Below are 23,696 nucleotides of genomic sequence, written 5' to 3'. Positions count from 1 at the left end.
TATGGGTCTTACTTCTTTTTTTTTTTTTTTTTTTTTTTTTTTTTTGAGACGGAGTCTCACTCTGTCACCGAGGCTGTAGTGCAGTGGTGTGATCTCAGCTCGCTACAAGCTCCGCCTCCCGGGTTCACGCCATTCTCCTGCCTCAGCCTCCTGAGTAGCTGGGACTACAGGCACCCGCCACCTCCCCCGGCTATTTTTTTGTATTTTTAGTAGAGACGGGGTTCCACCATGTTAGCTAGGATGGTCTCGATCTCCTGACCTCATGATCCGCCCGCCGTGGCCTCCCAAAGTGCTGGGATTACAGGCATGAGCCACTGCACCTGGCCCTATGTGGGTCTATTTCTATACTCTGTTCTATTTCAGTAATCTGTGTAACTGTTACATCACAAGTACCACATTATTTTTACTATTGTAGCTTTATAGCAACAGGAAATTTTTTTATCTTCACAAATAAAACATTAACAACTACATATGCAATCTTCCAATACTGAGATATTCAATAGGGAACTGAGAGAGAGAAGAGAGAATTTGGGAAAGAGGATAGGGTGGAAGGTGGCTCTTTGAATTGTTTTGCTTTTAGGAATACTTAAAATATTAAGTAGCCTATTGCAGTGTGAATAGAGCAAGTTTCAGCTAAATTTTCTGACAGAATCTACATTTGATTCTTCTCTCTCTCTAGAGAGGCTTACATTCATTTGGAGGGGAACTAATCCTGTGACTTCTAGGTTATCTCTTAGTTTCTTCTCTGGAATGGCATTATTGGCAGACACTAGAGGACTTAAGGGAGAACAGCATTGTTCTAGAATATAAAAGCCAACTTGTAATTTCCATATTAGTTGTGGATGGAGAATTTTCACAGGCAAATCAAATGATCACAGAATCCCCAAACCCCTTTTCAGCTGTAGTTATTTACTACTTTGTCCATTTATTCTTTTCTAAGTTTGCAGCATACTTGAGAAGTTATATAGATTCTTCCAGAGTGAACATTCCCTTAAATTTATGGATTTGAACATGGCTTCTGCTGTGATCACCTTAGGGAGATGGGACCTATTGGTACATTACAAAGTATCTGGAACAGTTAACAACAAGAATCTTATTTGAGGTGGCTGCTTTCCACTTTACTAACGCAAAAGTCCTATAGAAAGCCAACAACTTTACTCAGATTAAAGATGGGATTAATTTCTCCTTATGCAGCTAAATACATAAGCAATGCATGTAAATATTTAATAAATATAGAAGAGCTCTTATAAACACAAGTCAATAAACAACCTCAATAAAGTGCGGGAAACAGTATGCATTTTGCTTGGGATAGTGTTTTCTTTACTCAGTGAGGTTAACAAACAATGATCTCATCATTAGTCAACAAGATAGTAGAGAGACCATCAAAGCAAACTACAGGAGAGTCCAGATTGATTCGTGCCAAACAAATGTTTGTAGCTAACAGCTGTATTATCACTCATTCTAAGTTACGCAGCTGGGGTTCTCCTTTCATTTCCTAAGTGAGATAAATGTCATGCTGCATGATACAAGCACCATCTCTACTGCTTGAGTCATGAATCAGCTCAGCTCTCTCCTAGTTAGCTTCGCCCCTCATTGTAGGTTGGGGGAAGTGGCTTGCTACAGTTATAGCTATAAATAGCTAATGAGCTTTTTTCTAAGGTTGTTTGAGTCCATTTGTGAATCATTCGCTATTTTATTTAAAAAATACGGGTTTGATTGAATGTCATGAAGGTATTGAAAAAACCAGTTTCATCTGGAAAAATGTTTGGTTTTGTAGGTTTAAAACTATTAGCATAAAACTTCTTTTTAAAAAATTCTTAAATCAAAACTTGAAGACTGGAGAATAAGAAAAAGTATGGTATAGTCTCTGCCTGCTGGATGAGATTCCATGATTTATTCTCTAAGTCAAAGATTCTGCAGTTAGCTTTCTCCTCAGTACTCAGGCTGAGTTTGGACAGGTCCTAAGGTGTTGATCCCTTTAGCTCATCTAGTTAATGGGACATAGAGTACTCTTGACTATTCCATGCTTTTTCCTATCAGAGCAGACCAAGACAATCAAAACCGTGATTTTTAAAGCTTATCTAAAATAGAAATGGGAGAGTATTATGTAAAAAAGGATGGCTAAATGTACAGGGCAGTTGATCCTAGAACATGTTAGTAGTAGGTGATGCGTTTAACTGTCAAAATGCTACTCACAGCAAAGGGGACCCAATCCCCAGGAGGAGGTCTGGAACAGAGGAGGGAAAAGAGGAGGGAAAAGAACCTGAGGCTTGGTGTGCACATTCTGAGACCAGTCCTGGCTCTGCCACTCAGTGGGTGCCTTTTTGCAAGTCATTTCTTGATCTCTGTGAGTCTTTTTTCCAATTATAAAGTAGGATAATAATTCCTGCCTCCCAGGATTGTCATGAAGATTAAATAAAATAATGTTTGTGAAAACAAGTAAACAGAATAGGTGTTCAATCAACAATAACATTAGCTGGACACGATGGCTCACGCCCATAATTCTAGCACTTTGGGAGATCAAGACCAGAAGATTGTGTGAGCCCAGGAGTTCAAGACCATCCTGGGCAAGATGGCAAGCCCTGGTTTTTGCAAAACTAAAAATAAATAAAAGAAAGTAGCCGGGCTTGGTAGTGTGCACCTGTAGTCCCAGCTATTCGAGAGGCTGAAAGGCAGGATTGCTTGAGCCCAGGAGTCCAAGGATGCAGTGAGCCGTGATCACACCACTGCTCTCAAGCAATTTTTATATTCTGGCTTATTGACTTAACACATTATTTAAAGTTTGTCTGGGTCCTGGTGGCTCACGCCTGTAATCCCAGTGCTTTCAAGGCCTAGGCAGGAGGACCCCTTGAGGCCAAGAGTTTGAGACCAGCCTGGTCAACATAGTGAGACCCTGTCTGTACCAAAAAAAATTTTTTTAATTAGCCAGGCATGATGGCAAGTGCCTGTGGTCCCAGCTACTCAGGCTGAGTTGGGAGGATTGCTTGAACTCAGAATTTCAAGGATGCAGTGAGCCATAATCATACTAACTACAGTTCAGCCTTGGCAAGAGAGCGAGACCCTGTCTTAAAAGAAAATCTTCTGTGTGTACATACACATATTTTTTAAAAAGTCAGTCATTGTAGTGGGGGAGACAGCTATTAAGCACAATGTGAGAGTTATGTACATAGCGCTGTGAGATCAGAGAAGGAACACCAAACCCTGCAGGGAGGGGAGGGGAGGAAAGCCACCTTCTCAGAGGAGGTGAAAGATGTATCTCTGTAAAATGAGTTTATCATCAAGTAAGCAAGGCGTGAAAAGGCTTTGCAGGTAGATGGAGCAGCTTATACCAAGGCACACAGGCATGTTCCAGGAAGGGCAAGTGGTTTTGTGTGGTTAGAGTCGTGGGCGTGTGGTGCTGGGAATGGTGGGAAAGAAGGCTGGAAACATAGTGGTTATATTGGCCTTCATAATCTGAATTCCACAGATAAAGGTTTAAACTGCTGTTACCACATAAAGGAACTGCTTCAGTGCCTTGGTCTTGTTTGTTTCTGGTAGAAATCTGGACAGATTAATTTGGCCTGTTATTTCTGGGTACTTCAGAAAGACAAATACCCATTCCCCATATTTTTGGCATTTCTGTTCCCAACACAGTTGGAACCAGGAAGCATAGCAATGAGAATTAAGAAAGGAGAACATGGAAGAAGCAGAGAGGAGATCTATTTGGGATTTATGAAGAGATATTACAAAAAGCAGGCATCTTTGACTAGTTTACTGGGATCTCTAGTAGAAATTTATTTTTCTATTTTTAAAAAGGTATATCTCTGAGAAGAAATCTACCTTGATATGTGTAATAAAATAGCTCTGACAAGGAACTCACCCTAATATGAGTAATTAATAAAAAGAAACATTTTACCCAACTTTAGAAACTGTTCAGGGAGCAACTGCCCTGAATAAAGAGGGCATGAAAAGCCTTTTGTGTTCCTTTTTGTCCTGTATAACAAATTATTTTTCTTGCAAAGCCCCAAATTGCTTTCCCCTACATTGCCGCATTGCTGTGAACATGATTCCAGTACACTGTGGCTCTTCCAGGGATACTCCTGGTATCAATCTTGAGGCCTATTCAAACGAGGATGGGAGTCAGAGTTGAACTGTGCCAACATTCCTGCTGAGAATTAGCCCAGTTTCATTATGTGCGGAGGAGCCCCCAGTTCACTGCCCTTACATGTTTGGGGTACCCAGAGCTGAGAGGCTCTGCAGGGAGTGCAAAGTTAAGAAACTGCATGATAGGAACACTATCACTTACTCTTTCATAACGAGCTCTGTGCAGGGAAACAAAAAAGATGAGGTTTTTCTGTCATTCAGTGCGGCTGTGGCGTTCTACTTGTAACAAGCTACTTCTGCTTCACAAGGCAAGAAGAACACAAGAATGGTGGACAGACTCTCAGAATGAGCAGAGTCCCCAGGAGTCCTATCTGTCTTTTTTAACTCCTTCAATTAACTGGAGTACTAAGGGAGAGATTTGTTGCTTGGCCTGTGCCTTCATTCTACAGATGAAGAAACTGAGACCCAGGAGGAGGAGAAGTGGCTTTCCCGAATTGAAGATTCATTAGAAGCTAGAGTTTGTAGTACCAGGTCTTCTGACTCCTGTGGGTCAACTGGGGCAGGAGGTATAAGACTCAATATGGGCTTATAAATATATAAGCCTAAATATGGTTATAATTAGCCAGGTTGTCAGCAATGGGGCAGAAGGTATCACACGAGTGCATTGTAAAATCTTTTCTGCTTGGAAGAAAAGATGACAGCGAACTAAAACTTTGATCTCTGTGGCTTTATGTGCCTTTATCCTATTTAATCCATATTACATCATATACAGGATTTTATTTCTCAAACTGTATGTTTACCTGTTTTATTTTACAAATTGGCCGTATCATCAGGTACATCTCTATCAACTTGCCTTTTAACCACTTGGAAGACCTGTGCACCCCTGCAGCCTCCTTTATCTTGCCAGGCACTCCCACCTTCTGGTCATGTCGGGAGGGGCAGTATCCCTCAGGAACCAAAGTGAAACTTTTCCATTTTAGAAGATTGGTCAATCCTAGGCCTTTGTTTTATGTGTAATTCGTTCGTTCTTAGACTTTCTAATGCCACAGACTTTGACTTTGGAAACCTTTGGGTTATAACAAAGTACTGAGGAACTATAACTTAATCTGTTCAGATCTAATATTAAATGAGACCCAGATTTTTTCCCTAGTGAACTGCAAAGCCACGTTTATTGAACACCTACTAGGTTTACATGGGAGTCCTTTTAGCTGTGCATTCCTTATTGGTAAGGGAGTATGCCCAACAGTGCACCTGGCACATAGGAGAACTATGAATATGTGTTGAATGAGGGGCATTGGTGAAAGCCAGGGTTGTTTAGGAGTGTCCTGTCCTGTCCTGAGGCCACTCCGGATGGAAGTGTTTCCCCCATAGCCTAACACCTCCCATTCTGTCTTGAACTGCAACTCGACTTTCTTCCAAAGATGAAGGGGAAAGGTATTATTCATCTGAGATTTGCCTTGTGGTATTTAGCACAAATTTGGTTTCTGAGGAAAGGCTGGTAAAGCATTGATGCAGGGAAAATTATTCTTAGGTAGTATTCTCTGATGATCATAGACGGAGTGAAACTTTTACTTTTATATAGTTACTGTAGCCATGAATATAATCACTGGCCGACATTTCTAGTGGCAAAAAATAACCTCTAGAATGGTCTGATGAATATCAGGGAGTAGGGCTGACAGAAATGTAATGCCTGCTGGGCCAGCAGTGTCTGCCAACCCCAAATATTTATTCGGCATCTTACTATGTGTAAAACTCATGATTTTTCCTTGCTTTTGGTTGTTTCTTGAATGTAAACCTGAAGGCAGAATCTATGTTCTGTTTTGTAACTGATGATTTATGAACATTATTTGTGTCTTCAAGAAGTCATATTCCTACCTACTTTGAAATCAGCTTTGAGTGCAGGGATAAGATTTTGATGGTATGTGGCACACATTAGTGCTCAGTAAATATAGAAAAGAGAACAGAAAAATGACAGAATGCTGGGAGGAAGGAAGGGAAGGAGAGGGAGTAATCTCAAGCCTGGTCCCTGGCGTCAGCCTGCAGATAGTCCAACAGGTTCTGTCATGAACCAGCTGGGGAGCCTGGTGACATTCACTAACTTCTAACTCAAGTTTGCTCATCTCTAAAATGAGATAAAACCTCCTTTGTAGGGTTTTTGAGAGGCTTAAGTGACGTATTGCTTGTAAATATCTAACACAGACTACTCAATAAATATTAAATTCAATGAATAATATGTTTGTGAATTCCAGTAATTGTCTTGCTGAGAAAGCAGTTACCTGTTTATCTTCCTGGAGTTTAAAATGAGTCCACATCAGTTAATTTGGATTCCCTAGAGCGGAGCGAGCAAGCACACTGACATTCTCAGAAGAGCAGACAGTCACAGACAACAGCATCCTCAGGGAACACCCCTCCCTGAGTGCTGGCATTAAGTCAGAGGATTGCTGTTTCCCCAACTGCCCTTCACTGTGAGTTCCCCCTCTCACCAGTCATAATCTTCACCATTCCCAGAACAGAGGGCCAGATTCTCCTTCCCTTTGTGTCTGCCTATTTTCTTCTCAGAGGAGCATCTCTGTGTGAGAACGGGGACTTTACTGAGCCCAGGTCTTCCTGAGGCCTTTGCCTGGAAGTAGAAGAGACACAAACTGGCATGGGAAAGGCAATCTGGCAGGTTGGCCACAGCTCACCCATCCAACTTCAGGGCCAGATGTTAGCATTTCCCAACACCTTGATAAGTAATGTTTTCAGCAAATCAAGAAACTCGAGTTCTGCCTCTTTCAGAGACATCACTTTTTCCCTTTTCTCAGGATGGGGATACATTTTCAAAATCTTTTTTACAAGGAGGCAGAGTTACAGCTAATGAGTGACATTGGAGACTGAGGGGAAGTTGGAGTTTCCCCAGTGTTTTTCTGAAGGAGTTAACAGCATAGGCAGTTTGGGAGATCTAGGGGAGACCTGCTTTGGAAGGTCCAGCCATCTCCTTAACAGCACCCCCATTTCTCTCCATTGAACATGGAAGAAAAGGGGAGGCCCTGGCTTCTCACACTTGCTCATGGTTAGCATGTCTGCACACTTACTGTGTGCCAGGCTGGGTTCTAAGTGCCATATATGGTATACCACTTAATCCTCAAAATAGAATTATAAAGTACATAGTATATTTTTCCCCCCCTACAGAGGAGGATCCAAGGCTCAGAGACAGTAAATAAATTTCCGAGGCTCAAACAGTTATTAAGTGATAGAACTGGTTAAAAACAAACAAACCAACAAAAATCCGGGCAGCCTGGCTCCAGAGCCTTTTCTCCTACCCAGGGTTCTCTGCTGTCCGCAAAGTCATTAGTCCCACTGGAGGATCTCAACAAGGGACTGCAGGAATTGAAAGTAAATGTAGCGTTTCTCTTCCCCAGGCTTTTAAAATATTTAATTTTCAGGTAAATTTCAGGAACAAGTAGCAATTTTTCATCTCAACAAGACCAAATTGCCTCTATGGGCTATATGGTGGCTCTGCTCTCCTTTTTCCGTAAAGTGGCGTATGCTCTCCAGTAGAGTCGGACCCTGTTGCAGGTTAGATTCCCAGGGAGCATTCACGGAGTTGTACTTTAGCTTGCAGGATTTTACTAGGGATCCCTGCTGAAGGGGAGTGGCCATGGGGAAGTGGAACTGCAACACAGGCCTGACAGCCTCTGCCAGTCACGTGGGTCATCATGGAGTATATACGGCCACTCAGAGCCCAGTCCTGTGCTAGGCTGAAAGGGTAGGACCTTTATACAAATCCTGCCACCACCAGTAGGTGGATATGGGCCACTTGGAAGAGGGCATCTCCTTGGGCAAGGGGGCCCTTTTCAGCTGAGGTGGACCCAAAGGAGGTGACAGCACTCCCCATCACTGAGGTAGAGTTGTGCCTTGAGCAGGGGCTCTAAGTAGTGGATCTTTGTTTCCATAGTGAGACTTTCATTTGCATTGCCAATGTGAGTGTATTCATTGGCAAGTGCTTTCTCCTAACTCAGCCTCTTGTTTTGTTGGATTCAAGATAAACGGCATTTACAAGATTGCACAAAAAGAGACAGATTCTCAACTGTCTGGTATCCTTTTACTGTAGCGCTAGGCAGAGGCAGAGGTATAATATGGATAGTCTCTTTGGAGCATGTAATAAAAATCATGCCTGGCATTTTGAGAGATACATGAACAATTTGTTTTACCCTCATGATATCTTTAAAGTGGCACCAGTTGACATTTTTCTGGAGCCGGAGTCCAAAGCTAAAGGCCACAATACAGTGATGGAAATCTCCGGTTACATTTTGCTTGCCAGTTGTCTTTAGAGAAATCTTTCAGTGATGAAGATTCCAGATTTAACTCCCTTTTCCTTACTCCTTCCATCACGAAACTAAAGCTATCTTCCAGTTCACTCCAGCATGGACATTAAACTGTACCCCACTAACTTATGTCTTGTACACCCAAGTTGATGACAAGAGCTGGGTTGGTTTGCCTTTTAGCATTTGTTACTGTTGCATCCCAATGTTACCCTGAGCTGGCATTGACCAGTGACTGTCTCAGCTGCAGGGTGTGCAAAACCTGTCTCCATTTCCCTTCTTTCAGGTTGGAAAGCTTATCCAAGAAGCAGCTGGAAGAAGTAATTTGAAGAGAGTAACTCTGGAACTTGGAGGCAAAAGTCCTAATATTATTTTTGCTGATGCTGATTGTAAGTCAATGACACGTCCCATACATGAACCAGCACACACCCTTTGGTACTCTCTTTTGTATCTCCACTTTTTACAGGACACTAGCAAAAGATCTTTGAAGCTAAGGGCAATTAAGAAGATCTCTAAAGAGAAAATAGTTTGATAATGGGGAAAAAGCACTTTTCAGTTGACGACTGAACCATTTGTTTTCTAGACACTAATGAGCCATTTTGAATCTGTGATGTTGTAGAACGGGAGATGAGATGAAGGCTTGGTCAGTGGCATATGGTTAAACAGCAACGGTCTCAGCTGCTGAGCACCTGAAGGACAGTCTCTGCATAGATACAATAAATCTGTAACTTTTCAACTGTGCCTGGTGGCTGGTAGACCATTATAAATAAATCCAACTTCATCAGCTCTGCCAGCATTTTCCAAACCCACAGCCCCTTTTCTGTTTACTCAATTCCAACCCCTTTCTGCTACTCCCATGACTTTCAGTCAGGATGACAGCACACGTGGGTCAGTTCGGTATGTGTAGTCCTAAAGCTGGGATGATTCCACCTTGCCAGTAGGACCTTCCCGAGGCTTAGAGCAGTAACTGAGAAACCCCATGTCTCTCGGAAGGATGCCACCTAGGCCATTCTGCACAGGTGTGACCTTTCTGTTTTGAAAAGCTCTCCAGGTAAGGAAATCCCAACATCTCATTCAGTGATTTTTTTTTTCCTTCACATTTTGCCAGGCAGAGCTGCTTTCCCAGTTTCACCACCAGAGAGATCAGAAAACCGAAAGCAGATTGCTTGAATTTCAACCCCAGCTTGGAATTTGCAGAGTTTAGCTTTAGCTCTATGTTAGTTGTCAAGAAAATCAGAATCCTTATGCCTGTTCCTCTTGAGGAGTAGGAACCCCATCACCCTCACATTGACTGATTCATTTATTCAGTCAGTCAGTCATTTAGCAACTAATAGATGTCAGATTAAGCTATTTTGAAGTGTAAGATAGAAGGGATGAATATGGAAGAGTTATCATGCGATTTTACACAAGTCCATGTCAATCTAGAGGCAATTTAGTGTCTTCAGAGAAGACCCATTGGTGTTATGGTTTAATCCCCCAAATACCAAACATACCGCTACAAGGCCCTGTACATTAGGAGTTATAAATTGGCCAAATACAAAATATAGACATGTTTACTTGTCTAAACATTACGCTATGTTCAAAACAAAAACTGCACATTAAAATATTGATTTCTGTGAAAATTGAGAAGATCTGACAACCTGGGGCTCGTATTTATGCATAGCAATGATTAAATGTAGTGACTTACTTTCTTAGCCGCTCCATTACTTGCTCCATTACCACCTGGTAGCCTCATACCTTTACCTTGTCTGCCTAGCCCTGTGGTGTATTGGGGATTGAGACTCCTGTTATACGTGAGGTTCAGTCCCTCTGTTTGCAGAATAAGAAAGAGACCCAAAGAAGTGAAGTCGTTCAAGTTCACATAGCATGTCAGGGTGTAGTTAGAACTGGAACTAAGTTGCATTCCCAATCCAGTACTATTCATGGTTATGTCCTGCAGTGAGCACACTATACCTGGGGCTTTGGAGAGGGGAGGGAGGTGGCTCCAAAGACAAGCAGTGGCAACATGGCTGTTTCCTCTTGTAGTGGACTATGCTGTGGAGCAGGCCCACCAGGGTGTGTTCTTCAATCAAGGCCAGTGCTGCACTGCAGGCTCTCGCATCTTCGTGGAGGAGTCCATCTATGAGGAGTTTGTGAGAAGAAGCGTGGAGCGGGCCAAGAGGCGCATAGTGGGGAGTCCCTTTGACCCCACCACTGAGCAGGGTCCCCAGGTAGAAAAATCATAACCATTCCCTTGGTTTACTTAATTCTTGGCTGGCACAGAACTGTGTGCACTCTAGTAGGACCCAGCAAAGCAACATCTTTCTTTTCAGCTGCCTCCTTTATTCCCCACCATGTCTTCATGGCTGGAAATGTAGCCAGAGAGGGATTGCTTATTTCTTAGGCTTCTCTTTCCCTTTCTAAGTTGTATCTCTGAAAAACTATGGCATTACTGTTACTTTAAGAATATTCTGACCTTTGGGACTAAGCTGGAGTCTCTCAGTTCTAAAGAAAGCCCTGAGTTATGACAAGATGGGTCTCGACACTAGAACCCAGTCCCAGTCCTTCCAATCACTGAACTTTAGGACATCCCTACAGATGCCACAGTCAAGGTGGGTAGCTATCTTTCTTTCCTAGAGCCATCTATCCTTTTATGAGCTGCCAAGGAGTCTGTCCAGCAGCCTGAACCAGTCTGGACATATCACTTGTAGCTTGTGAATGTGTAGGAAATGAAGGGCTGGCTCACTTCCCTTTTGCTGTATGGTTATTTCTTAACCTGAATGCCTCGTGTACTGCAGTGGGGTGGGGAGGGCCACAAAGTCTCTCCTGAGCAGCCAGACTACACTTTTCACCTCTGCAGGTTCACCGTAATCATCAAGGCATATTTCTAAAGGGAATTCTGGTCTTAATCTGTAGACAGGTTCTGAGACTTTTTAGAAGGAACTTGGACCAGCTCCTATATGGGTCACTAAAGCATGGGTTTTCCTGTTAAGGGACAACATCTCCTCAGTTTAGGGACTATTCAAGAGAAGACTGATGTTCTGGCTGAGCCATTCAAACTTGGGTGAATGTAGGTTTTTGTATTATTTACCTCTGTCAGTTTTTGGGGGGAAGCCTGACCTTATTTTTTTTGGACTAGGAAACTAGTCCTTCACTCTTGACTGTTAATATTTTTCTCTAAAGTTCCTCTAAAAATGTAATAGGAATTCCTTTAAAAACAAACCACAATAAGATTGAGTGTGTAGCACTATCTAAAGAGGCTGTGTGCTAATTTTTGCCTCTTTTTTACTATCAATACAACTTGCTAACTTACTCCATTATAAAGGTCAGTTTTCCCTCATATGAACAATGAATAGTAAATTAGCCAGTGTCTCCATCATTTTGAAACATTTTTCTAAATGTTCAGCTGGTACTTCTGATTAGGCAATATCATCAGAGCAGTACATTTATTGGAATCATTGATATATTAGGATTAACCATACAAAATTGCCAATTTTTTGTAGGTCAAAAATTGGTAAGTAACAGCAGTTTTAGATTTGACTGGGTGTAAACTTTGAAAAAATCATGTCTCCCACAGATTGATAAGAAACAGTACAACAAGATCTTGGAACTCATCCAGAGTGGTGTGGCTGAGGGCGCCAAACTGGAATGTGGAGGCAAAGGACTGGGCCGAAAGGGGTTTTTCATTGAGCCCACGGTGTTTTCAAATGTCACTGATGATATGCGGATTGCCAAGGAGGAGGTATCAAATATGCTGTTCTTACAAAAGCCGCATCTTTCTTGGGATCGTTTCTAGAGCATTTCTAGTGGATGATATTAGAGTTTTAGCTCTTTATATTTTACATATATTTATTTTGCAATAGTAATGAACATGGCTATGAAAATTCCAGTTTCAAGAAGAAAAGTAAACCAAAAGACAAGCAAGCTAGGTGGAGGCCAGGTGACATGCTGTGTGCTTGTGATGATTATTAGCCAACGGAACAATCAGAATATCCTACCATTGACCTCAACAACACACTGGCACCAGTTCAGTTCTCCTAAATATGAGTCACTAGGATGTTAACCAGGAGAGAGAATACACTGAAGCATCTTCAAATCTGTGCAAGAGAAGGACCAGGAGCAAGTCAGCCCACAGTCCAGAGCATTCAGTTCTGGAGCAGTGTTTGCAACATCGTGGAGGATGCCACTTTTTCTTCTGTACCTAAAGAAGACACCCCTAGTATACAGAGTGGAATCAAGCGATGCCGGAGAGGTTGGGGAATTTGGGGATGTTAAACAAACACTAATGTTAGACTCTTCTTGCATAATCTTATCCTAGGAAAGGTTGGGAGATTTTACAGTTTTATACTGCTAAACTTAAATGTTATTTAAGTAATCAAGGCAGAGTAAACGTGCATTGAAATGTGGAAAGCAGGTAAAAGAATGACAGAGCACCCATGTTGAGTCATACTATCTTTTTGCAGATCTTTGGCCCTGTTCAGGAAATTTTGAGATTTAAGACGATGGATGAAGTTATCGAAAGAGCCAATAACTCAGACTTCGGACTCGTAGCAGCCGTCTTTACTAATGACATCAACAAGGCCCTCACAGTATCTTCTGCAATGCAAGCTGGGACTGTTTGGTAAGATCAGAGTCAGTCTTGTAACAAATTCCACTGGTGGTATAGGGACCAGGGGGAAATAAACAAGTATCTTCTTGGAAGGATGGGGAATACCAAAAGCAATCAAACTTCACCAGAAAAGGTGTACACTCTGTACTGCTTAGATCCAGAAATCAAAGTAGATTTTAAATTACAAACTTTTCCTCTGGAGGAAAGGAATTTAAAAATCAAACTTGTAAAAGAAATGCCGTGCCACTCAGATTATTTCTGTATGGTCAGACTTTACATGAACTCACAGTACTATGTTTTCTTCTTTCAGGATCAATTGTTACAATGCCTTAAATGCCCAGAGCCCCTTTGGGGGATTCAAGATGTCTGGAAATGGGAGAGAAATGTAAGTCTCAAAGTTGCTGATGCCTGCAGAGAAATAGATTGCAAATATCAGCACAGAGCAGTACTTTAAAAATAGTTTAAATGTCTTACACTGACCCATTCATTCAACAAACATTTCGTTGAGCACATGGTACTAAAAGCTAAGTACTACTACATGTTGCAGAGATGAATAAAACACAATTCCCTTTCCCAAAGTGAGAACAAAAAAATTACTGTACTATTAATTCCCTGTAATAAAGGCTATGATAGAAGTATGTTAAACGTTTTGTCAGTACAGAGAAAAATTTTTGACTGGTGAGGTCAGAGAAGACTTCACAAAGGAAGTGACATTTTTTTCCTGGAAGTAACATCCAGGAAAAAACCCCACTTTCCCTCCTTTTGAAAGAAACTGATCTATATTTTCCAAATCCTGTGATTCACAGAGGAAACGTGTTTCATGCCCATTCCCTCAGCCATTACTGAATGCATATTCTTTTGAGCAAATGCCTAGTTCACAATTAACAAGTATTGAGCATAAACTATGTACAAAGCACTGCACTTGGTCTGTGGAGGAAGATGCAGGCCCTTAAGGCATTTAATATGTTTTGGGGTAAATAAAACTAATAACATTGAAAGAATCAGAAGAATCGCAGAGAAGACTGAAAAGCAATGGAGGAGCTTAGGGGTAGGGAAGATCATTGTGAGCTGGAGAAATCTGGGAAACCTTTAGATGTGATCTGCTACAGGGGTTTGAATCAGCCTTTCAAGAAGAGGAATGCTTGGATAGAGAAGGGGGAATGTATTTTCAAGGTTGGTGGGCAAAGCAGGGTAGCAGCGGGGGAGAGTGAATAAAGGTATTGTGGGAAAAACAACTGTGGTGTTGGTGGGAGAAATGCAGTGAACCAACAAGACGAGAGCGGAGGATTTACATACTGCAGATAGTTTCACTGGTAATCTCAAGCTCCCAAGCACTGAACTATAAAGTAGGTATAGCTTGGAGATTAGAGCAGTTTCTAGAATCACACTGCTCGGATTTGAATCCTGCCTATATTACTACCTGTACAAGCTTGGACAAATTCCTTAATCTAAGCCTCAGTTACCTCATCTATAAGATGGGAATAATTATAGTACCTACCTCAGGGTTGCTGTGAGGATTGAGTGTAAGGGTTAAGTATGCAAACATCCAACAGAATGTCTGGCAAGCCTTCAGAAAATGTTAGCTGCACTCATAACATTATTCATCAAGCAGATTCGTGTTATATAGGTGATCCCTCTTTTTCTTAACCTGTAACTTTGGCAGAAGTTTCCCTAAATCTCAGCTGGTGTCACCGACTTCTGTTCTGTATCTGTTAACGCCAGGGAGAAGCTGTTCTCACTTGAACCTTTTCTTCTGGCCTCCAGTACCCCTCACTGACTTTACAGCTAGAACCTATAGACAGTCTGGATCGGATTTGTTCAGTTCTTAGTATTCCTTCAGCTTTTACAGAGTCTTCTTGTACTCCAGGTATCTCTTCATTTGCTTTTGACCTTAACTGTCTGCTTCCACTTTTCAAGATGCATTCCGCTTCTTATTTCATTTCCTTCCTCTATGTCTGTGCTCTCCCAGTCTCTGAAATGCTGGGGGTAGTCACTGGCTCTGGGAATGCTGCTTGCATTGACTGTTTTGTTACAGATCATTAACAGGGTGAATCATGAGCATAAACTATACTTTCAATAAATGATCGCTGGTTGATGGAGCCTAATCCCAGGTTAAGCCGTGGTCCCTCATCATGGGCAGGCTTGTGACATTAGCTGAGTCTAGTCTGTTCCCATCAGAAATGTTCTCCTTGCCCAGAAAGATGGTCCAGGAGACAGTTTGGCTGTATCTGAACCTCACATAACAGTGCCCAAGAGACTGAAGAACCATTTCTCTCTACTTGTCTTGCAGGCACTGTGGTGATTGCACCTTCCCAGTGGAGTTAAAAAATAATTAGGAAACGCTGTTCTTTGATGAGACCCACTTCATCTTGTCTAGATTGCATGGTTTTCTGTTTTGTTTGGTTTGGGTTTTGGTCTCTACCTTCCCCCAAAACATGTTTTCTCTTTCTTAAATGACACAGAGTGACAGAAAATGCTTTCTTGGTCTCCAACTCTTCCACCTCATTTGATATAGCCTCAGAAACTCCACTTAACCCTCCATCTAGACAGAATTGTTCATCTCATGGCCTGCAAACTCCATGCAGCGTTGGTCCCTGACAGCTCCCTGTCTGTCCCTAAGAGGAGCAGAGACGTGAAGTGGCACTTCCAGAAACATCTGGAAACTCCAGGGAGGGCTGACCTAGCCCATGAGGTCTCCCCACAGAGAGCTGTGGGGAGGGCTGCCCTCTTAATTCCCAGGCTCAGAGACAAGCTTTTCTCAGGTCCTCCTGCCCACTGAATTCCGCCTGTTTGACTTCTCCTGTCCTTTTACTTACTTCCTCATCAAACTCCCCTGATATAAGGGGTGGCAAAGCACAAGCCATAAAATGTCACAAACTGAGGAGATGGAAAGAATGCTGTGAACCTCAGCATTTTAAAAACTCAAGACACTGGCTTTGAAAATGAGAAGCATTGTTAGATAATCTAAATCAGGGCTTGTCAAGTTTGTGTGTGTGTGCATGCATGTGCACGCATGCATACAGAGAAGTCACCTCCAGTCTGGGTGATGGTTTTGTTAAGCATGTGTATCTAGGGACCCACTCTCAGAGATTCTGAGTTAGGTGATCTGCGATAGGACCCAGGACCTGCGTTTTTAACAATCTTCCAGAATGACTCCAGTATAGATCACTGCCCAGGACCCACAGAGAAGCATCTCCATTCCAGCAGCGTTTTCCATTGCATCACACACCCAAACAGTCATCCTTGGAAGCAACCTGCCTTCTGGTGACCTGCTCCCACCCTCCCTCTTAGTCCCCACCACCTGCAAGCTCCTCTGATGCAGGTGGTCTGGAGATGTTACTCTGAGAAGTGCTGCTGCAAGTCAAGTTAAACAGCAGGAAAATATATACCCTAAACAGAAACTCTTACTTGTTTTATGAGCGAGTCTGAGTGATTCCTAAAATGGATGGCCAAGAGCTACCAATACTGACAGGTTACCTTAAAGCCTCTAGGCGTGCCAAGTTTCATTTTTCTTAGGGACTAGAACCTAGTCTGCTGAGGAGCAGGAGTATAGGCTTCTAAATGTGATTGTGCCTTGCTGTATCTTCCTGCTGTGAAAGTGACCATGCAGAGAGATAGGGCTGCATCAATAGTGATACACATATCTTTTGTGCATCAGTGGGCTTCTTCCCTGTTAACTGTATGTGCCACAAAATTTAACTAGAGTAAATAAATTTGAGACAGAAATTCTGGAACAAAATGGTGAAATTGCTTAAGAATCCAAACTTCAGGGCTTAGTGACCTTTAAGCATTGTTTCCCAAAGTGTGACCCAAATGACCATCTATCTCACAGTCTCCTGGTCCCTCCCTAGAGCTTCTGAAACTGAATCTTTGTGGGGAAGGGGTAGCATTCTAGAATCAACAGTTGAAGCAAGCTCTTTGGGTGATATGTATGCTGAGGTTCAGGAACTGACTGGAGAGATGACTGTGCACCAAGAAGATGGCAGTGACTCAGCTGGCATCTCTTAGCTGGTTCATGGCAGAGCTGAGTGGGCACTCCTGTCTCTGACCCCAGGTTCGGTGCTCTTTGTATCCTCCATGCCTTCTCAGTTGTGCCACTAAGACCTCTTACTGGCTTTCCTTCATGTCCTGGGCCCAGGGCAGTTCTTTTCATAGCAGATTTGAGTCCACTTCCCCCGTGCACGGATTGCTGCTCCGGACCCAGAGAGGAGCACCTCTGCTCCAGCAGGGTTTCCCATTGCATCACACACCCAAACAGTAGGATCCAACAGTCACACTTGAAAGCAACCATAATCGTGAGGTTTCTGACTCTGTAGACTTCCTTACGTTTCTCACAACCTAGTTAGAGAGTCACATGGGAGTGAAGTGTGGCTTGGGACCTGCCCCAACAAGTGCGTGCAAAAGCCAGGAAACAAGGGAGTAAATTCACTTCAAATGGGATGCACATGGTGTCCGTGATGAAGAGACACATTCAGAATTGCCCAAGGACAGGAAAATGACCAGAGAGTGCCAGAGCTGAGCTGGTAATGAAGAGACTCCGGGCCTGGATGGAGTTAATGAGGGAAGCATGCAATGAGTGGGGCAATTTCAGTGGATTTCTCTCATTCCTCTAAGCAAAATGAACTATACCGACAAGAGAACAGCCTGCTTGCCCCAGTCCCTCCTTGGCTGCCCTCTGTTGTCTGTCAACTCAGGTGCCCATGGTGCTCAGAGGAGCTGCTGGCAAAGCCACTGGAGCCTTGTGTAGGCCATGGGGGCTCCTAAAAGGAACCCAAATGAATCACTTACAGCAGGTCTCTCTTGTAAAGCCCAGCCACAGTAACTCATACACTGACTTTCAAAAGACAGCCTTTCTTAATCATTTAATCCTTTCATATTCAAATATATCTCCTAAGTGTTCTTTTATTTTTTCTTGATCTAGAAGATATGATGAAGATATGACAGCAGGGTAGAACTAGGGAAGGGGGAGTAGGAAGCCTGTCCTTCCTCCTTCCCTCTTCACTTCCCTCCCTTCGTCATCAGGTACCTTCTTTGTGCCTGCTGTTGTAGGCTATACCCTATGTTTGGTGGAAGGCAAAAAGAAAAATCAGTAGGATACAGCTCAGCAGGGAAGACAGAGATATTCAAGCCCTTCGTCCTCCCAGTGTGTTAAGTGTGGTGGCTGAGGTGTAAACGAGGGGCTCTGTGAACAGAGAGGACTGAAGAGGAGCTCCTCCTGAGGCTGTTGGGAAAAGCATCACCGAAGAATGATTTTCAAAAGAACAGAAGAAAAAAAGTTGTTATTTTAAAGAAAAATAGTTAGGAGAACATGCTTGATTTATATAATGAAATGGAAAAAAAGGCATTTAAACAAGGCGAAAAGAACAAGAGAATAGAGAAGAAATGTGGAGAAGGAGCATTGTAGTAAACACCCAGAGGGACAGGAACACTTAGGCATGTGACCCGCTCCCACCCTCCCTCTTGGGGGAGGAAAGCACACTAGTGTCCCAAAGAGCTAATACTGAACCAGTGCTGCCTTGTAGAGAGAAGCATGGCCAGGGCGTTCAGAGACCTGGGCCTGGTCCCACTGCTGCCCACAGCACTCAGCCTCTCAGCACAGCCTGGGGTCGTTTGTGTGCCCTCTGGCCAAGGCTGACAGTAGGTCTCTGAGTAGTTGAGAGTCACTGCCTTTCTGTGCAGTATTGTGAAAACAAATCACATTTTAACTTTAAAAACTACTCATGAGATGACAGTTCCTCTGACCCTCAGAGGAAGGCTGGGCTGCCCATACATGAGGAATTTTTACATGAACACCCCAGGACTTGCTGTTCGCAGGTGATAAACTGCGCCTCCTCGGGACTCCCGCCGCACTCACATGCAGCTCCCTGGACTTCTGGTATCTGACCCAGCCCATTTCTGTGTTTCAGGGGAGAATTCGGCTTGCGGGAGTACTCAGAAGTTAAGACTGTGACAGTAAAGATCCCCCAGAAGAACTCCTAAGAAGGCCAAGAAGGAAGATGAAGCCCAGCCTGCACGTCTCTCCCTCTCTGCTTTCTCTGTAGGGCCCAGCTCTCAGGAATACACAGTTGAGCCACGGTCCTTATTTAAAGATTGAAAAGATAACATGTAGGCCAGGCAGGTCGCTGCACAACTAAAGCAAACCAGCCGGGTACAGTTTTTTGGCACTCTGTAAGGGGCCACCTTAATCATACCAAATACTGGGGAAAGTGGGATAAAAGGAAGAGGAGGAGCTAGCAGATACTTCCGGTATGTCTTTCTGGAGCACAGGATGAAATAAGGGAGCTGTCTTATTTCATGCCTTTGTCACAAAGAACTTTCCTCTTAAGGAAAGGTGACCTTTCTACTGTCTTCATTTTCCTCCTTTCAGGCCCTCTTCACTCACGCACCCCCGATCTCTTCCAAGGAGATCTCAGCTGAGCTCATTTTGGGGCAGATGTTTGGGCCGGGAACAATTTTCCAAGGTTTTAAAGCCAAATTACCATTTCATGTTATCCGTTTCTTCAAAGCAAAACATGAAATGGTTTTATCTAGAGTCAGACCAGAATGAAAATGCCAGGAGCTGGTACACTACAGATGTAATAAGAACCTGGGATATTCCTGACCCAGTCTGGTTTTCTTTTACGCATAAATAACATGAATGAAAAAAGATTGGGACAATAGAGATTGGAAGTCATCATGTGCAGTTCACAGCTTCTGAGTTTGCTGCACAGTTTTGGGGTGTCTGTGTGTGTGTGTGTGTGTGTGTGTGTGTGTGTGTGTGTGCGTGCATGTATTAGATTCCTTCCTTCTCAGTTATTCTGGAATAAGGCAAGGGGTGCATTGTTTTTCATAGCTAGGTAAGATCTTTTCCAAAGTTTTTCTTAGAACCAACCAAAAAACAATCCAAGTAGGCCCAATAATTTGATAATGCTGGATGCCTTGCAGGTATCATTCAGTTTCTAATATTGGGCAACAATTACTATTAAATGAATTATTTCTGTAGTTGGAATCTGTAGCTTTTTCTGAACCTCTACACCAATACCTGCTATTCCAGTGCTGCAGGTGTGATTTTAGTCTGTCATACTGTACCAATGTGCCCTACATCTATTGGCAGTGACCTTGGAAAATCTGGCCAAGCCTAGAAGTTTCCTTTTCCATTTGCCGAGTTCCATTGTGCTAGGACTGCTGTGCTCCACCGAGCTCCTCTGTCACACCGAGGGGCTCATCCACATACCATTCTTGCACCTCACTGAGCAGGCCGTGGCCTGCAGTGTGGGGGGAGTAAAGCAGGCTCACCTCCCTTTCTTCCCAACCACATACTCCTCTTCTGCTTTCCAGTGACTCCACCAGTTTGATGTGGGAAGTTAGCTTCCTTTCCTTCTATCTTTCCAGCTGTCAAATCCAATCCAGTCTCTAACCTAGATACAGATCATTTATTTAAAAGTACCAAACATAACCTAGAGTATGTGGAATATGGGCAACTATGTATAGCCTTCTGTATTTAACGATTTTCTGCTTCCTAACCATACCAGTTTTCTATTTATAACTCTTATCTATCCATGATGTTTTAAAGTCTCCACTTGCTGTTATTTACAAATGACAGTGCATTCAGCAGCCCGATGCCGTGAGCCCTGACAGATGCCATATTTCTGAGTGCTTCCATGTGAATGCCACCCTCCTCCTGTAGCATGTGTCCAAGTGGACATAGCCACTAACCAACTAGTTACCTTTGGACTGCAATATAAAATGTGAAAATGAAGATTTATTTCTTTTAATTTACTTAAAAAGAAACCTCCATGCTAGCAATAAAGCATTTATATTGTGTACTCCTTGGGATTGTTTGGCTGTGTTTGTAAGTCTTTGTGTCATATACTGAGTCTGTTTGGGTCCTTCCCTCAGCTGCTGGGTTTTTCATCTGTGTTACTCTCTTGGGTAACTGAGCAGAAGCCCACAAGGGTATTTTTACACAATTCATTAAGGTAAACAGTATTCAGGTAAACAAAAACCTTATTTTCCAATACTGTTTAAAATCTATGTGCACGTGTAGTTTGGCTGGCATGTAAGTATAACCATGTATGAAATGTATGAAATAACAAGTTTCCTTTAGAATAGTCTCCATGAAAACAAATGCAGAGGAGTCTGTAGGGTCTGTTTTCACAAATGTGGACAACATACCGCGAGCTCACATTGCTGATGGCATTTCACAGTAGCTTTATTTTTATTTACCAAAGTGAAATGAAGTCAAAGGCTGATAACCTGATGAAGTATTTTTGCAGCTGTAAAAAGAAATCTGTAAGTGGTGACTGTACTACTACCAAGATTGAGCTTGTTTTCTCTCAGTGTGTTCTCAGAGTTGAGCTTTTGAGGAGAGGTTCCAACCCTTTAGAACCGCACATCTCCCCACCTTTCCCTCCAACCTATGGAATCTCCACCCAAGTTCCGATCAAGTGAGACAAAAGGTAAACCTAATGTCTTAGCCCCAGAGCAGATCTCGCTTGGGTGATGAGAAGCATTGCTGTGGACTGGGGTTCACTGCTCTATTTGCCAGTAGCTTACCTTTCAGAGAAACAGATGGAGCATGGGAAAATGCAGCCCCTGTGACACTAGATGGAACTCTGAAATACAAGATGCAGGACTCCCTGAGACTCCACCTCATGTCCTGTCCATTGAGCCATGAGGAAGAAAATGAGAAAGGCCTGGACATGAAGTAATCATTTGAAAGTCTTTTAGAAAGGTGCCATTGTTGCATGTATAGATAGCAGGAATCTGGAGTCAGATAGACATGCGAAAACATTTCTGATAAAAAGAATAACCTACAAAGGCAGAGAGGAGAGGCCAAGCTCAGCATACTTAATATGACAGTGAAGAGATGGGCTGGCAAGAGCAGGCACTGCATACTGGCAACTGGTCGGACTAGAGGGTCTTAGGTCAGCCAGAGCTGTTCTCTAGTAATGTAATAGAAAACACAGACACTTGTAGGCTTTGAGTTGGAGTGTAATGGAAGCAGTGGTTGGAGTATACTGGTCTGGAGCAAAGTGGATGAAAAGAGACTGATGACAGAGTTTGTTTGCCATAAAACTATGGATGCCATAATGCTATGGGGGAGGGAGAGGAAGGAAACAAATCAGTGGAGAAGTCACTGGAACTTAAGGAATGAATATGAAAGAATGAACAAAATTTATTAACGAGGGCAAATAGGAAAATGGTAATGCCACTGCCACAGAAGCTATAACATGAAATGCAGTTTTGGGGAGAGATCTTGACTTCAGGCTTTTGACATGTAAATTGTGGAGTGATGAAGGGACATTCAGATAGAAATCTCAAGCAGACAATTGGAGATAGGAGATTCAGACTTGGCTCAGGTGGACCAGATTCTCGCATGAACATAAAAGTGATGGCTGCAGATGTAGAGAGGGTGAAAATAAAATCAAAACCAGGGCCAGGGAGAAAAAGTCCAGCAAAAGAAATGGAGGCTGTAGTCAGAGAAATAGGAGGCAAGCTCTGCAGGTGGTAACACCCCAGAAATAAGGGAGAGAAGTGAAGGAGCATAGGCAGCAAAGGGTTGAGAAGTAGAGGGTGGTGTGTGGAGCCCGTGCATTAGAGGCTTTTGACCTCTGTCTTCATGCAGTAGAAGTTGATGGTGTGCATTAGCTGGGAGGGGTGATGGCAGGGCCCTGCTCTAAGCTGTGAGCCATGTAGCCTCGCCGATGCTCGGGGACAGCCCCGTGCACTGTCAGGCCCTCGTCCTGAGCCTTCCCACAGATTCCCCTGCCAGGAGCCAGGACGTATGGAATACCTGCTCTCTTTTGCTCTCCACCTGATGCCCTTGCCCACCCAGAACTCCAATAAAGAGGGAGGGCAGGAGCTCACGGTTGATAACGGCATCATGAGTTACAAGAAATGAGAGCTTACAGTAGCTGGGGCAGGAGGAAACTGGTCTCAGAATACATGTTAAAGAGTGAATAGATTTAGGAAGGTGTGAAAAGGAGGAATACAAGACGGCTATGGAGAAGAGTCTCAATGCAGACTTTGCTCGTTCCGTATTGGCAACATTCTTGGCAGGGAAGGAGGGAAGGTGCAGCCTAAACAGAAATGCCCATTGCCACTTATATGTATTTATACAGTCATTTATTTTAGTTTTTCTTTTGGTTGACTAATAATTCAGAAATATTAAAATCGTTCACAAAAATGCTTAAAAGGTAAGAACAATGATAAAAACAAAGTCCCATGAATTAAGAGTTTAAAAAAATGAAGATGGAAAACTAATGAAATCAGAATGGGGCTAGAAAAATACATGTGACCCGGTATTACCACACTGCTTCTATGGCACTGCTGCCTCATGAGGGAATCCTGACACTGCATACCCGGTGGTCCTAAGAAATGAACCTCCCCTTCCACACTCCCTCTCCCCCTTCCCTTCACAAATGTTTATTCTGCTAGTCACTGGCACAGGTGCTGGGAATACAAAGCAAGCCACACATGGCTACTACCCTTGTAAATCGCATAGTCTAAGGTCACTCATAACCAATAGTCAGCAGGTTCCCTTGCCATCCCACTGTACCTCCTTCCCACACACAGACACCGGAGGTATGGAAGAGTAACATGGTACCTTTCCCAGGTCTGCTTAGTGAGTTATCCAGAGTGACAACTTTGCCTGTGGCATCAGCTGACTAGCAGTATGGCAGAGTGAAATTTCAGCATGTTGTATCAGAGGGTGAGAAGTGTAGTCAGAAGTCCTCACT

At 43.1% G+C, this 23,696-nt stretch overlaps 1 protein-coding gene across 2 annotated transcripts in view; it reads left to right on the top strand.

The window, feature by feature from the left end:
* Window positions 1-20,780, top strand: part of ALDH1A2 (aldehyde dehydrogenase 1 family member A2) — a 115,772-nt gene extending 94,992 nt beyond the window's left edge. For both annotated transcript variants that reach the window (XM_015452875.3, XM_073995889.1), the window contains exons 8-13: window positions 8,674-8,776; window positions 10,413-10,597; window positions 11,944-12,108; window positions 12,830-12,987; window positions 13,286-13,360; window positions 18,882-20,780. In XM_015452875.3, coding sequence (XP_015308361.1) covers window positions 8,674-8,776; window positions 10,413-10,597; window positions 11,944-12,108; window positions 12,830-12,987; window positions 13,286-13,360; window positions 18,882-18,954 — 759 coding nt within the window. In that variant the 3' untranslated portion in view covers window positions 18,955-20,780. The remainder of the gene's footprint in view (window positions 1-8,673; window positions 8,777-10,412; window positions 10,598-11,943; window positions 12,109-12,829; window positions 12,988-13,285; window positions 13,361-18,881) is intronic.
* The last annotated feature ends 2,916 nt before the right edge of the window (window positions 20,781-23,696 follow it).

The sequence above is a fragment of the Macaca fascicularis genome, chromosome 7 (genome assembly GCF_037993035.2).
Source record: "Macaca fascicularis isolate 582-1 chromosome 7, T2T-MFA8v1.1".
In the NCBI taxonomy this organism is placed as follows: Eukaryota; Metazoa; Chordata; class Mammalia; order Primates; family Cercopithecidae; genus Macaca; species Macaca fascicularis.
This window is presented reverse-complemented; position numbering and strand designations above follow the sequence as displayed.